The sequence below is a fragment of the Acinonyx jubatus genome, chromosome C1 (assembly GCF_027475565.1).
Source record: "Acinonyx jubatus isolate Ajub_Pintada_27869175 chromosome C1, VMU_Ajub_asm_v1.0, whole genome shotgun sequence".
NCBI lineage: Eukaryota > Metazoa > Chordata > Mammalia > Carnivora > Felidae > Acinonyx > Acinonyx jubatus.
The window spans coordinates 193,275,522-193,292,214 of record NC_069381.1 but is presented as its reverse complement, the minus strand read 5'-3'; the positions used below and the strand labels follow the sequence as shown (position 1 = coordinate 193,292,214).

The window sequence follows — 16,693 nt, the reverse complement described above, 5'->3', positions numbered from 1 at the left end:
ATCACTATTCAAAATAGTTAAATGTGTAAATATATTGGCATCTCTTAAGAAAATAGCATTTTAAGAAAATGGTTATCTATTTATCTTGAGAGAGAGAGAGAGAGAGAGAGAGAGAGAGAGAGAGAGAGAATCCCAAGCAGGCTCCACACATCAGTGCAGAACCTGACATGAGGCTTGAACCTACAAACTGGGAGATCATGACCTGAGCCAAAACCAAGAGTAGGACTCTTCACCAATTGAACCATTCAGGCACCCCAGAAAATAGCATTTTTAATAAAAATATTCTCAATTTTCTTTGATTTGGTGGTAGACGGCTTATCATTTTGCATGCTTACTATCCCTAGCACCAAGTTGAAACCAGTTTTTTCTTGTAAAATTATTTTGTTTAATATGAGTTTTAAATTTTTACTTTTTGATATTTAAATATATTTGCATGCTATTATTGCTTAGTAACATGCTACATATTAGAAAATGGTTATATATTATCAACATAAATATATGAAGTGAATTAGTGCTGTTAAAATTTATTTTGCTCATATTTATATCACCTTTACTATTGGATAAATTTTGCATGCATCTATTTCACTATTATGGGACTTTTGATATTTGCTTATCAGAGTGTGCCTTTATTGTGCTCTCAGTACTGTACTGTTATTTACTAAAATCTCTATAGACGTGTGAGTTTTAACTTTATCACAAGCTGATTTAAGATGGAGTGTAACGTAGAAATTAATTTTTATTTGCCTAACCTGACTAATTCCTAATAATTCAACCATAGTAAATTTTAAAATCCATTGCTCAAATAGTCATAGTATAATCAAAGGAAAGTTTACATCTCGTTTTTACATTGAAAAGCTGCCATAGTGACATCCCCACTTGTAGTTCTGAAAATGCTCTCCCGTTCCCTAGTGCAAGATTGACTACTCACTGAAGTCTCAAGGACTAATCCACATGAATACCAGAGGAAACCGCACCCATTTTTCTTTCTCCATTGTGTTTTGTTTTTCACAATTCAGGGACCTGATAACTGCACAAAGTGTTCCCATTTTAAGGATGGCCCGAACTGTGTGGAAAAATGTCCAGATGGCTTGCAGGGGGCAAACAGTTTCATTTTCAAGTATGCTGATCAGGATCGAGAATGCCATCCATGCCATCCAAACTGCACCCAAGGGTAAGCATCCTTGCCAGCCAAGGACTCCATCACACAGGTTATCTTTACCCCTGACATCATCTACTAACTATATAACATGTTCATGTAAAACTCGATTCATCTTTATATTAATATGTTGATTTGAAGAGGAATACTTTCTAAGAAAACAATTTATGTAATCAAATGTACACTGTCTGAAATATTCTGTTAAATATTTACCTAAAAGTATTCTATCGACACCTTTATGAAGCTGGTGGGAGGTGTACTTGTAGGGAGTCTAGAAATTCTTCTAAATTTTACTTGGTATTGAAGATATTTTATAAGAGACAAGATAGCCGTCATACTTGGAGATGTGTGCTTAATCAATCTTTAACAGAAGTTTTCTGATTATGTTTCTTTGTTCTTACAACCAGCTTAAGTTGAGGATAGCTCTCTTTGATAGATATTGCCTTGGATTACTCCTTCAACAAAATATAAGCAAAATAACGACAGAAAAAAAGGTGGGGGGAGAACTTAGTGATATGCATATTAGTAAAATCACAAATACATTTTGTGAAAGTAATTTTAATACAGGTCAACCTATAATCTAGAACTTCTTTGACTACTATAGGACAACTCAAAGATGGGTACCCAGTTTTCTATCTTTTTTTCCAAAAGGATGCATTATAAAATGAATAATAATTATATTACCTTTGATATTGAAACAGTTGTAAAACAAAGACATATTACAGAAAGAAGAAAAGCACTGAACTGAAAGAAATAATGCCACTCATGTAACAAATCCCAGAACCTATTTTTTAAAAGATAGCAAATCTATTTTAATAAGGGCTTTTCTTTTTCTTTCCTCCAGAAGATGACTAATTTCAGACTTGAGAACAATTTAATATACTCTATCCTCCTTCTGTCCATAAATCCTCTTCTTCATTATGAGTGCCCACACACATGCGCGCACGCACACACACACACACACACACACACACGTGCAAATACATACACTTGTTTTTGAGAATTATCTCGGGTACTTTATATCTGGCAGGAGAGTATGAGATTCTATAAAGAATGTTTTCTGCCACATTAAAAGCTAGTTGCTAGGGGATATTGAAGAAGTTAAGCAAGCAACAACATCATTTTCTGCCAAGAGGACATCAATTTGCAGATGCTGCTACAATTTCCTGCAGGTCAAGAAATCAGCTTAAGTCACTCTGTGAAGTGGTAGATCCTCAAAAGGTAAAGTAATATTCTGCCATTCAAATTTAAATTCAGCTTAGAAGAGCTAACGCCATCTCATTGGTTTACACATAAGGACATAGACTGAGGATACTGAAATAGTCACACGGACACCTAGCTTCAAGGAAGCTACAAGGAATCAATTTCTCCCCTTGCGAGGTTTTGGCACACTTGGGTTAAGAGTAATTCATGAAGAAGTAACTGGTGCCACTGGAGCAGAAGAGTCAGCAACAGAAAGGGAAAACTTTGCCTGCTAAAGTAATCATCCACAGGAGGGTTTTATTGTTTTGCAGCTAAAATTAAACCAGTAAATTATTCAATATAATGTTGATGTCAACAGCTGTTGCCATTCAAAATGAGACCTTTTGCTATTTTTGCAAATCTAATTACAATGAAGCCATTAGGGAAATGAAAGTGAGATCGCAGAGCCATAGTCTGGATGTGTGGCTGGTGTGTCTTCCTCTCAGCCCTTTTAAATCATGATTATGTAATAAAAGAACACATCTATAGTGGGGGAAGAAGTAGAGACAATGAAGAGATCCATTTCCCACAGCAACAAAAGCCAGATGTCAGCGAAAAGGGAGGATGAAGGTATAAATGTATCAAATCTGACCAGGCCATTTAGGAACTCCAAGTAAATAGAAAAACGTCTTTAAATCAACTAACTGTTGCAGAATGATGGGGAGACAGAATTGGATGTTGTATTCCCTGGCATCTTCCAAGGTAAATGGATTGTAAGGAATGATTTAGTCCTGAAGGATTTGTGTGTTTGTTTTCATTTAGCTTCCTGCCATCCTTTTCCCACTACCCTCCATATTGTCCAGGTTCACTCACTTCATGAGAGTTTTGTCATCCCAATCCCAGAACTCCTAAATTCCTAAAACCTATTCTATATTACTGTTGTGTAGCACTGTGCTCTGAGATTCTTGAGTGAAGCCATGAGGTGCTCTGTCCACTTAGTCCCTTCTTTTCAAATTGCATGTAGAAGTAGGATCTTTCTCTAGAAAGATCACAGGGCCAGTGGAGATGACGTGACGAGTGACTATTTTTATTCCTAAATACATGTAATAATTGACCTGTCTGTGTGTGTGAGCTCACCATGCCAACTCCACTTTGGAAAACCGCTTTCCTTTCATATGCTGATATTATGTCAGCTAGATAATTCAAGAACCAAGTTACTGGAAATAGTCTTTTGAATCACATTTTTTAGAAGGAAAGTTCTTACTTTGAATACTGTTCAATGATTTTCTGAAAATAAAATTATGTGTGTAATACCTTAAAAGCACTTTTATTACTCTGGAAGTACATTAAATATATTGGCTCTAATAAGTTCTTTAGATACTTTTAAAATAGGTTATCCATTTAGCACGTATCAGGAGATTCTCATTAATATCCCTAGAGGGGTGGGGAATAACATTGTCTCTTCTTGCCTTGACTAGAGAACTTTTATTTTAGCAGGCTTTTCTCGTTTGATTCATTCCTCAACTTGGTTATACTGAACACCAACTGCACATCAGAGATAGTGATAGCTAAATTCAGAAATGAGTAAGATCCCCAGATTTTGAAATGATGAGCAAGAATTTAAAACTTAGGAATGATCTTCATATTTGAAAATAGCAGGATAGAATTAAAAAAAAAAGACTTGTAAACTAAATTTAGTATGTAATTAAATTCCTGTAAGGGGATTTTTTTTTTGTGGTTTCCACACTAAAATCTAATCCATGACAAATATCAATGCAGTTTTGGTTTTTAGTCATGGACTAGAATATTTGTTTTTCATAGGCGTCTTTGAAAATTTGCATTGAATATTTTTGTTAATTGTAGAATCATGGTTTCCATATTATTAAATTCCCTGTATGCATTTATCTTTTTTTATCAACCCTTTTTATATATTTTTTAAATTTCTATGGTGAAAGAATTTTCATTTATAAAAGGAAAGAAGAGCTGTTTGTGAAATTATTGTCTATACTCTTTTAATTGAAATTTTAAAATACTCCACTTTCATTTCAAAATTTGAAGATCTTGTCAAAATATCTCAACTAAGGTAGGTGGGTATATCAAAGTGCTTACAAATCAGTAAATAGTGGCAAATGTTAAACACAACTCTGTGTTCAGAATTGCAGATACTTTTGTAATATGTTATATTGACATGTTATAGTTTCTGATCTTCCTTTAAATTTTTTACTTTGTAACACTAATTTTGTAGAGTTACGTTATTCCTTATCTGATTTTGATCTCATATTTGAGATTTTGACTCTTCAAAAGTTTAATGCTTCCATTATTCTGTGATCTTGCTGAATCAGTATAAATTACATGTGCTAATTAGTTGCTTATATGAAGTCCAAAGGGTTGAAATAGAGTATACATCTTTAAATACACAGTGACTTGTACTTAGAAAGGATGGTGCTGCTTTAGTCACACTTTTATTATTTGTCTTTCATTGTTTCTTTCATCTTTAGCTTTTAAATATGTCTACATCTCAAATATTCCTCAAGAGTTCCCTCAACAAACTTTCCTGACCCCACATCCTGCCCCCTCAGGGCTCACCTTCCTTTTCCCTTGCTTTGCTTATGTCCAATATGCTTCTCAACTCACAGTGGTTGAAATTCTGGTGACCTTGACAATGACAACTAAAATGCTCTCAGTAGTTCTTATTTTATTAGACCTCTCTTTGCATTTGATTTTGACAGTTACTCCTGAATGTCTCTCCTGATTTGTCTCCCACAATGATGCTGTAATTACTTGATTTTACTCAATATTTTCTCATGCTTCTGGCATATGAGCTTATCTTAGGTCATTTACTGGTTATCGGAGTTCTTTGAGTTTCAGTCTCAGTCTCCTCTTTTCTCACTTTATAGATCCTTCTTCAGCTATCTTACCCACTTACATGATTTCAACTTTCTTCTGTATGCTGTTTCAAAACTGATCATCACACTGGTGCCTTCACACCCTACAACCACAGGCCTCTCTTTCCAGCTGGCGAGGAACATTCCCTACCCAGATGTAGGACAACCACACTGGATGCATACTGTAGATCTATAAAGCTGAAATTATCAACCCCTCCTCCCCCAACACACACACAAGAAAAGGTGTCCCTCCTCCTGCATTCCCTCACTGATGGTACTGCATGTTTGACTCCTCTGATCCTACTTTTCTTTCGTCAAATCAGCCATCAACTTCTCTTCCCCACCCCACCCACCATACCTTTGAAGGCATTTCTTGAATCTGGCCCCCTGCCTCTATCCTAGTTGCCATTTCCCCGGTGTAATCCTTTTTCATCTTTTACATACACTAAAAGAATCTTGGTGCCAAAGGAATCTACCTGGATCCCAGCTGACTAGCCTTCACAGGGCAGAGATCCATGTAAAATACAAATCTAGCAAATCCACTACTTCAAAACCCTCAGTGGTTCTCCATTAAGTTTGCCCCTAAGCAAATAGCCTTCAAATTCTGGCTCCTGTCTAAATGATCTCGCTTCTTTTCCCTCTTCCTGTCACCTCATGTTTTGTTTGCTCCCTGACTATTCAGAATTATTTGCAGTTTTTCATGTGCACTCTAAATTTCCTCAGATCTATGCTTTTGTTCCTGCTGTTTGTTACCCCTTAGAAATGACTGCTACTCCAACCCAGGTTCTCAGCACCCTGCATTTCAGCTTCCTAACTTCTCCATGAGGATTAACATGAATTTCTAAAGCTAGGTGTCCCTCCTCTATGCTCCCTTAAGCCACTCTTTCATGTCTCTTTTTATATTTATCACATTAAACAATATACATCTGGTTATGCATCTATCTCCTATTATGCATTAAATTGTGAGCTCATTAAGAATAGGAAAAGTGTCTAATTCATCATCCCCCCTCCACTGCCCAGCTCCTAGAAGAGTAGCAACACTTAGTAGGCCTACAAGCATGTTTTTTTAATGGATGAATAAAGATCTTTCATTATTCACACTTTACCCTCAAGTTGAATTTCACTTTCAAATATTTTATATTTCAAATGTTATTGTAAAGACACAGATTGCAAATTAATCATAGCTTTCAGATTCTCACTTGGAAATAAGAAGTAGACTATTAATTTTACCAAATGGTAATACTGTATAAAAAAGCACTTGGAAGAAGCTATAATAGGAACCTAGGAAAAAAATAAGTTCTTCAGAATAAAATAAAAAGAATATCATATAAGACAGTTTGAAAACATTTTTAGTAGTTACTTTTTCCATTTCAAGAAATGGTTTTGGTTATGGATTATAGTACCAATTCAATGCTATGTGCTATATATTTTTATTTGTATTTCTTGCTTTTTTAAAAGACTTTTTTCACAGTGTATTCCCCATTTTTCTGTACATTAATTTTTTTCTGGGCTATTCAAAACCAATGCTCAAAATGAAAACAATTTTCCACCTAGTCAAAATGTTATAGCAGATATTCATGAAGCAGGGAAATATTGACTTAATTATTATTATACATAGTTACATTAGTTTACCAATGTTGAGAGTTATCTAAGGATATAGTAGACAGTCTGGCCTTATACACGAGTCCCTTATTACTTCATTATATGGTGATTTTAACTTCAGCTTCCTTTTCAGTTTCAGAAATTAGAGTTTGGAAAAAACATTTGTGATCAGCAGAATTAGACAGTCCTATAAATCATAGCTGTGGAGGGAATCTTGATAATGCACCATAGATATATGTATTTGATGAGAGAAAAGGGAAGGAAATACAATTTGTACATTGGAAGATGGAAGAAGTAATATTTCCATAATACCTCAAAATGAAATTCTAGGGACCGTACATCCGGATTTTGTGTACTTATATAATTCCAGTGAATTCTTTAGTTACCTGCTTCTCAGTTTGTGCATTTCCTTGCAGAGTATTTATTTATTATTGTTTGAGTTAAATATTATGGCACTTTAAAAACCTATTGTTTGTCTGTTATGGCACTGTGCTTTTAAAATAGAGCGTCAAGATAAACTGCAGTCTTGGTAAAACCAGTTAATTTGCTTTTTAAATGAATTCATGTTTAAAGATAAGTATGTTTTAAAAACCGTCACAACCAAGGAATGGAATAATGTGATTATGTAAAGTATCCATAAGAATAGCATTAAAGTATGTTAACTCATTTTCTGCCATAATCCATCTTTAATGAGTATTAAGCATCAGGTTATTATATTATATTGAATAGCTCATGTTTCATTTTTTATTGACTTTAGCTTTTACTTAAACTTAAGTGCTTTTAGAAGAAACTGTATACATGAAACCATTTACAACCATTGAAATATCAAGTCATTCAGCAAGACATGTACTCATGATGCAAATGAATTGAGTATTGGAAGTGAGTTATATGTGTTTAGAAGTTATCCACAGAAACAGGGTACAGTTTCCTTTACTGTGGACATGTTTCTTTGCATTCCATGAGGGTGGTATTTGCAACCTATTTCTTTGTATCCATCAGGCAATAATCTTCTCACTGGCTTTAAATTCACAGTGTTCCAAAATTGTCTAATAACCGTAATTATGAATTTGACACAATTAGTGTTTATCTGACTGATTTTTTTTAAGTGACTAATTTTTCTTTCCTTGTATTTTTTAAATTTGGATCTTCTGCAGGTGCATAGGCTCACGTATTGAAGACTGCATCGGCCTGATGGATAGGTACTTGGTGTGCTTGCTTCCCATGTTCTTCCTCCAAGGCTCCGTGTGTGAGCACTGGTGCATGTGTGCGCATGCCGCTGTGAATGGAGAATGATGTTTTCTGTTCTGTAATTGCCTGCAGGTGTAGCGGCCCCACTAGTCATGACTGCATTTACTATCCTTGGACGGGCCATTCCACTTTACCACAACATGCTAGGTAACATCTACCATGTTTCCATTTTGTCACTCAAATCCTTTTCAAATTATCATGTTTACAAACTACTAACCAGTTGGGTGAAATTGATAATATGTTAAATTAGGGAGTTATGAAATAGGCATATAACACTACTTTTCAAACCACATTCCTTACCTCTTTTTTCTTTACTGATTATGATTTTAGCATCCAAATTAGTAGTGTCATTGGTTTTCAATTTTGTACAATTTAAACAGGATTTCAAATTATTAACCCAGAACTTTAAGAGAATTTTTAAAATTAATTTTGTAGATTATTGCAAAACTAAACATTTTTAAGAGAGGAATTTATAAAAGTTGATCTATTTTCGTAAGATGTTTCTTGTTTAATTTGATTCCTTTTCTGATCTTATATTGTTTTGAGCTGGTTGGTATAGTATTCTGTAGGCTTCTGAATTACCATAGACTAAAAGCACTATAGAAAATATTTTGTGCAGGTAAAAGTACAAGTTGGAATGAAAACAAAACAAAACAAAACAAAACAAAACAAAACAAAATATATCACTCAGATTCATACAAAAACCCATGCATGAAGGTTTATAGTGGCTTTACTCAAAATCACCCAAAACTGGAAACTACTCAAATGTTCTTCATTTGTGATATATCCATACATTGCAGTGCTACTCAGCAATAGAAACGAACAAACTATTGATACATGCAAAACACAGATGGATCTCAAGTGCATTTTGCTAAATGAAAGAAGCTATACTTAAAAAGAATACATACCAGATGATTCAATTTATGTGGTATTAATTCTGGAAGAGGCAAAACTGTAGGGACAGAAAATTGATCAGTGTTGCTTGTGGTAGTGTTGCCGGGTAAGCCTGGCAAGGGACATGAGGGAATTTTGGAGGAGGGTGATGGAACCGTTCTCTCTCTTGACAGTGGTGATGGGTACACGAATGTATGTGCTTGTCAAATATCATGGTTAAGCACATTAAAAATGAATTTTACTGTCTATAAATTAGACTTCAATAAATTAGACTTAAAACATTTCATTTTAGGAACATAGTAATTTACAATGTTACGTAGAAGTACTGTTTGCTTTCTTTATGAAACAAGTATTGTATCTTCTGGAAGTGAGAAAGTAGTGCTAAATTACAATAAGCAAGATTACAGTTTGGGATGAAATATTGCCTTTTAATGTACATTTTTAAATTCAAATTTAACATAAAATTTAACAGTATAAAAGTATACAAAACATAGGTTAAAACTCAGTGAATTTCTTCGAATGAAACGTTTATATAACCATCAGCCAGATCACGAAACAGAATAGTAGTAGAAACAGAAACACCCTTGTGCTCCACTCCAAGGGAACCATTGTCCTGAGTGCTAACAGGAGTTTGCCTGTTTTTGCACTTTATATAAATTGAATCATATATATGTATTCTTTGTCCCTGGCCTCTTTTGCTCAATGTTATATTTATGAGGTCCATCTATGTCATTACATTTAGTCATAATTTTTCATTTGTATGATATTTGCCTTTTAAAAGTTTTTGGAAAATATCAAGTAAGTGTTATCTCTTATTAAAAGGTTATTTAATTCTATTAAAAATAAATTCTTTTTTTTTTAAAGGGTGCAGTAGAAGTAAATGATTTATACAACAGTGGCACTTTGACACTTGGGATCAATTCAGACTAGTTAATACAGTTCTTTAGAGCAAAGTTTAAAGTATGGAAAAATCAGCAAGAGAGAGAGAAAGAGAAAGTGCATGTCTTAAGGCCCAAAGCTCAGTTTTATAAGCCAAGACCCATTTTATATTGTTTCTATATTTATGAAATAATTTTCCTCCTTGAGACTTTGGTTGAGTCACTGCACCATCATTATGAAGAGTGTTTTCACATCGTTTTAATGACTTTCTTATAATTATTCCAGCCAACTAATGAGAGGCAATATAATGTGGTGACTAAGTGTGCTGTCTTTGGAATCAGATTTTCTAGGTTCAGAGCAAGGCTCTATCATTTTTTAGATATGTAACCTTGGGTAAGTTCCTTAATTATCTGAGCCTTACTTTCTTCATGTATAAAATAGGAATGTTAATATAGTTTACAAATTGGTTGTGAGCATTGATGGAGTCCATAGAATATGCCTAGCTCAAATATCACCCAGTAAATGTTGTTATTTATTATTTTGCTATATATCAAATGATTTTAAATGTTGGACATGGGGGAACATAACTCCTAGGGGGAGTAGGAAAATCTCTCAAAGTCACCCAGGAAAGTTTGACTTATACCTCTACTCCTTCTGGTGGGTCACTTGGCGGAAGGGAGGGCATTTATTTCTTCACCTCAGGAATCACTGTTTTAAGAGGTCCACTGGTATCTTTGGCAGTAGGTCACAGGCAGAGGCATATGAAGAGACAGAGAAAGAGTTAAAACCATAGTGGTAGATCCCTAGTGGTTTTCAATTCTGGTAATTAAGGTTGTATAACTCAAAATCATAGTGTATCTTACTATAGATTTAATATTTCCAACATGTTTTGGGAATTTTCAATCCTATTACTTGCCTGGGCTCTCAGGCCATTTCCTGTATTCTCAGACTAATACCTAATTCAGATTAGCTTTGTCATAAGTAGGTAGGTGACCATGTCCAGTAATAGAGTACAATTCAGCACAATTCAGCCCATGATTCCTATGAAAAATCATCTGTAGGCCTTTGTACAAGTAAAGAGAAGAAGTTTTTGAATGTGAAAGCCTGGGTTCAAGTATTTGCTCTGCCATGTTTCTTGTCTGTAAAATGGGATGATAATTTGATAATTTTTAAAATGGAAATTCTTATACCTCATAATATTGGTATGATGATTAAATGGTTAGGAGATATTATCAAGTATATATATTCATTGGTGGTAGTTACATCTCTAGTTGAAATATTGGAAAAAAATCTTTTTTAAAAATCTCATGAGGTTATGTTCTACTAGCATATATATATGCTATCAGCAGGGCACAAATATTTATGTATCAGCAGGGCATAAATCCAATAGTTTATTGACTACAAAACTGGTATATCAGAATTTCTAAGCTTTTAAGCATCTAAATTGTGCATCCTACTTCTAAGCATGATGACTTAAAAAAATTGGTAGTAGGGAGCTAAGTATTCCTTTTAGAAACTCTGGATATATTTAATTAATATTTCTTTCGAACTTAAATTTAAAGCAGTATGACTCTTCAGTTGTGTTGACTTGTCAGAATTAATGGACTTGTCATAGGCTGCTTATAAGCAGTTTGGAATTTACAAGAAAGATTTAGCTTGGACACCTTGAAAAGTGTTTATGACCATGGAACATTTTGACATGGATTGGATGAGAAGTGAAAGTAATAAATCTTACCTTTTTTTCAGGTAAATGCTTTTTTCAGTAAATGTTTACCTCTCTGAAATGTGGTGGGTACACAGTTAATTGAAAGCAGGCGACTAGCTTAGTAATATTTCAGTTTATTTTCCATTTTTAAATTCTGTGAATGTTTTTCTTATGCCTCCGTCTTAATTGATTAAAGTAAATCTTACATAATAGGGAGATAAAAAAAAACATGGTAGAAAGTAATTGCTTTCAGTTTTGTAAACTATGTTTTAACTGGGAGATTACCCAAATGCCTAGTTTTTTTTAGTCACACAAAATTGCACTGAACATGGCAATGTGGCCATTTCAAAATATTTAGGATTCATACTCCCTACTGCTCCATTATGTTGTATTCTGTTTCCTAAACCAGAAGGAAAAAAGATTGAAGATTTAAATGAAAACAGGTGAAATGCTTCCAATCTTGATCGACTTTCATTTTCTAAGCAGTGTTACTCTTTCCCAAGCCTGCAATTTGTGAATTGGTTTTCCACACTCCATTTACCTTACAGGCTGTTGCTGGAATTTCTTCCAGGAAGATAGGATAGGATGGAAAAGATCGTTGCTGTTGTTGTTGATTTTCTTTTACCTGTAATCTCCTAGAATATTCTACTTGTAATGAAAATAATACTTGAATTTCAGGCCTTTTCCGTATTTTCCTTATCTGAATTCAATGCCTTACAACTAACGTTTACTTGGATGTTCTTCTTTTTCTTATAAAGAATCTTATGAAAAAATGTGTTCAGCAAGTTTTTTTTATTATTCATTTTTATGCTATTTATTTGAGTTTGCACATATGCTATTTTCATATAGATTGTAATAGAACAAAGCATTTAGTTCTATTCTATTTTAGTTTCTTTGCCAACCATATATCCCAAGCTTTTTATAATCTTAGTCTCTCACTCCATCAGGGCCAACATGTGTTCATCTAAACAAGCAAAGGCTCTATTGGCAAAGCATTTCTTTTTATTAGTTAGAAGCCCAAAATATAAACTAATAATTCTTTTTGAATTTGTGACAGGAATTGTGAGAAGTACTAGATTTCTGTTCAAAATTTTTTATCTGGCTATCTGCTCCAATTCAGTTATTCTAGACACTTCACAATATGAAGTAAGGTAACTGAAATCAGTTTAATTCTCTAAATCTCATCTGGGCAGATATTTGAAACGTTTTATATTCCTGTCACATTTTAATGCCTGTATCACACTTTTACTTTCTGGTGTGGTGGTTATTACCTAAGAGGTCACATAACAGTTTATTCTTTAGCAGTGTGACCCGTGTGTGATAGATGAGGGAGAAGATGTGATATTCTTGGCACCGCTTTCACAAATGGCACAATCTTTTTTCTTTGTTTGTTTGCCCTCAAGGAACTTGGTTCATAACTTATGTCCGTATCAAATGGTCAAAATAGCCCATAGATGGTTTCCTCAGATGAGTGGCAGTTATGTTATGATCCTTAAGTCCAATAAATAAAAGTACACAGGCTTTTTATTATAAGTCTATCCTCAGTCCACCACATTCTGTATATTAAATTTACTTTTGAATTTAAGAGAGTTCAAAGAGGTGAAGGAGAGTGTGTGAATTTCTTCTTTTCCAGCTGATTTGTGTCCCACAGTTTCCAGTACATATAAAATACCAAAAGTTACCAAAGAATTGCAAGAGCAAAACAGTTCAGTTTTTGTTAATTACTGTTCATGGAGTTTCACATGGTGACTTTAAGTAGAAGTATTTAATGGCATAAGGTTGCATCAGTGGCTTTGTTTCAATATCGAAATGCCCACACATTGTTACCAAAGCTTTTAGGGATCCTAGGAACATTAATATTATACTCAAGCATGCTAACTGTAAAAATGTGACCAGAAAAAGTCATACTTGTGGTTGAAAGTCAAAAGAGATTTTTTAAGAGCATTGACTTTGGACTGTAATAGAAAATCTAAAAATAGCATTATTGAACTGAGAAGATGCTTATTATGCTAGTTAAGGGTCAGATAAAAAATTCGGTGAGTTGAGTGATCCATTATGAATACTTCTTCAGTCTTTCCTATGAGCATCATTCTCTGGTGTAGAATTTACAGTGTTCTGTAACTATTAATCTCTGATTTGTAAAGATGTCAGGACTGCTTATACTCTATGATCTCAAAGTACCTTAAATGTTGCTGAAATTCATTACTAAAATCCAATGTCTTTTATTAAATATGAAAGCAAACAAGTAAAATATGGTCCTGAAGCCCTGCCCCTGTCTTTAGGCAGATATTTATAGTTTTAAAAGTACTCATATGTACTACTCCAAGATTTGACCCTGGCATTATTTTCATATAAAATACAATTTAGAGATGTAAGTATATGATTAGTATTACTCAGGATTTTTAATTGGGATTTTATTATCCCAGGAATATTAAATTCTATTTCATAAGATCTCATTTCTAAAAAATAACTTTTCAATGAAGAGCCACCTATAATTTCAACCAAGCAAAAATAAAAAAGCTTTGCAAACGTTTATAGGTATTTTATATACTCTTTGACAAAATGCAAAGGAAGTGAAAAAGTAGCATATAGCAAAATGAACAATATAATTCCCAATAAAGAGAAATTACCTTATTCTGTCAAAGAACTAAGAAGTAAATATATTGAACAAGTTATATGTATGTACATAGAAAGAAAACATCTGACTTGGTCCCCTGCTAACATCTGACACAAGTTATCAGTAAACTAGGGAGAGTCATAAAGTAATGCCTTTCCATGGAAGTGAGTGCTCAAATACTATTGATAGCATGATTTGGAATTAATATGCTATAATATGATGAGGCTTACCACATATAGCATATTATCTTTGATCTTATACATACCCCTTGTGGTCAGTCCTTAAAAGCAAGCTTAGTTTGTATGTGAAATTATTTCAGTGTTTGACAGAAAAAAATAATTATATAACAGTGAATGTATTCTGGTGACAGAATGAATAAATTACAGGGATTGAAGGTACATCATAGGGATTATATTGATGGTATTGTAATAGTGTATCATGACAGATGGTAGCTCCACTGTGGTAAATATAGCATATTCACCTGAATGCTATGTGGTGAATATAGCATATATGCCTGAAACGAATGTGGCATTGAGTATCAGCTATAATTCAATAAAAAAATAAATAAAAATTAATTAAAATGTTACAGATAAAAAAAGCGAATGTATTAAAATAAACTTCTTCAGTGTGACAATTTTGGTGAATTAGCATCTAAAACTATCATAATTTACCCCCAAACCTATTTGGAAATTCAAAATATTGTATATATGGATTATATATTCGATAACTAAAATGTTAAGGATTGAAAAAAACAATAACAACTCTGTAATTAGGTAAAGTGAAGGAATTGCTCAATTGCTATATAGTTTTCTATTACTGTGAATAATTGCCATGAATTTAGCAGCTCAAAAAACAAGACATAAGCGCAGTTCTGTAGGTAAATATACAGGAATGGCTTGGCTGTGTTCTCTTTTTAGGATCTCACTGGGCTGAAATCAAGATTCTGTCTGGGGTGTGTTTCATCTAGAGGTTGGAGTTCTTTCCCAAGTTCATTCAGGTTGTTTGAGTTGTGGGTCCTGGTAGTAGGACTCCTATTTTATTGTGTTCATTGCCAAGCACATTCTTTGTCATGTGGCCCGCTCTATATTCCAAGACAATTGTGCATCCAAACCTATTCATTTTTTAATCTCTTAGTTTTCATTTTTCTGACCTCTATATCCAGATTTAAAAGCTCATGTGATTAGATCAGACCCACCTGATTGAATCTTAAAATCAAATGATTTGGTACCTTAATTACATCTGCTGAATCCCCTAGAGTAGCACCTAGATTAGTGTTTGACTGAATAACTGGGAGAAGGTGTGTTTATATACCATAGGATGGAATCCTTATATAGCAGAGACCCATCTTCTAATTCTGCCTACAGCATCTATCATGGTGACTTAAGCATCCGTTAACCTTAAAAAAAACACAAAACAAGAGTTCAGCTACTTCACCATAAAAAATGAGTTTATTTGGAAATACCAGAGAATTGCAATTCAGGGCAAAATATGGCAAATCATTGGCAGATTCAGATGAGAGGAGAGGGGCTTGCTTTTATGGAGGCAAGGAAGAAGTTAGGAGGGGCTGTTTCAAACTGTTCAAGCTGGTGTTGGCTTCTCATTGGCAGAGTGTGACAGCTTCTCATTGGCTGGGTTGTTGCCAGGTGAGGAGAAATTCTTTCCTCCTGCCTGGATATGTAAAGTAAGCTTCCTTCTGTTTGGGGTCTGAGTGGTAGTGCTTGAGAATTCCTCCTTCAGCGCTTTGCAGCTCATTTTTAGTAAGGTTTTTCGTTTATTTATTTTCACACATATTTCCTTTTAAAAAATGTTTATTTTTTTGGAGAGAGAGAGAGAGAGAGAGAGAGAGAGAGAGAGAGAGAGAATATGAACGGGACAGGGGCAGAGAGAGAGGGAGACAGAGGATCCAAAGCAGGGGCTGGAACTCATGCACTGGAGATCAGGACATGAGCTGAAGTCAGACTCCTAACTGACTAAGCCACCCAAGAGCTCCACACATATAACATTTACAGTGATCCTTCACATATTTTTGTCTTGACTTGCATGGAAGGAATTTAAATTTCTGTGACTCACACAACTTTGCCATATAAGGATAACTTTAAGTCTGAGAGAAATGTGTTACTATCTTCAAATAATTTATTCCTTGTTTTTTACAAAAAGAGCCAGAAGCAAGCAATTAAGTATTGCTTTAGAACCAAAATCAGGGATTCTTTGTACAGTTATATGCTGTAGGATGAGGTCTCAATGTACATGTTGGCTCTGAGTATTCAGTACTCCATTTGTGACCAGTAACGGACATATATAGTTAGGATCAAACCATCCCAATATTAACACCAAATTTATGGCCTTTTCATTTATTTTCAGACGGTGAGTTTTCCCCAAGAGTTCTCTAGACCTGTTCTGTCCAATATGTTAACTGCTAACCACATCTGGTCATTGAGCACTTTAAATATGGTGAAGACAAACTGAGGTGTGATCTGATTGTAAAAGGAACATTGGATTTTAAAGACATGGAATGAAAAAGGAAT

At 34.2% G+C, this 16,693-nt stretch overlaps 1 protein-coding gene across 6 annotated transcripts in view; it reads left to right on the top strand.

Annotated features, from left to right (window-relative positions):
• Window positions 1–16,693, top strand: part of ERBB4 (erb-b2 receptor tyrosine kinase 4) — a 1,120,478-nt gene that overhangs the window by 863,902 nt on the left and 239,883 nt on the right. For 2 of the 6 annotated variants that reach the window (XM_027051669.2, XM_027051654.2), the window contains exons 15-17: window positions 1,017–1,171; window positions 7,980–8,024; window positions 8,146–8,220. In XM_027051669.2, coding sequence (XP_026907470.1) covers window positions 1,017–1,171; window positions 7,980–8,024; window positions 8,146–8,220 — 275 coding nt within the window. The remainder of the gene's footprint in view (window positions 1–1,016; window positions 1,172–7,979; window positions 8,025–8,145; window positions 8,221–16,693) is intronic. The other 4 variants (XM_027051681.2, XM_027051663.2, XM_027051688.2 and 1 more) reach the window with 2 other exon arrangements.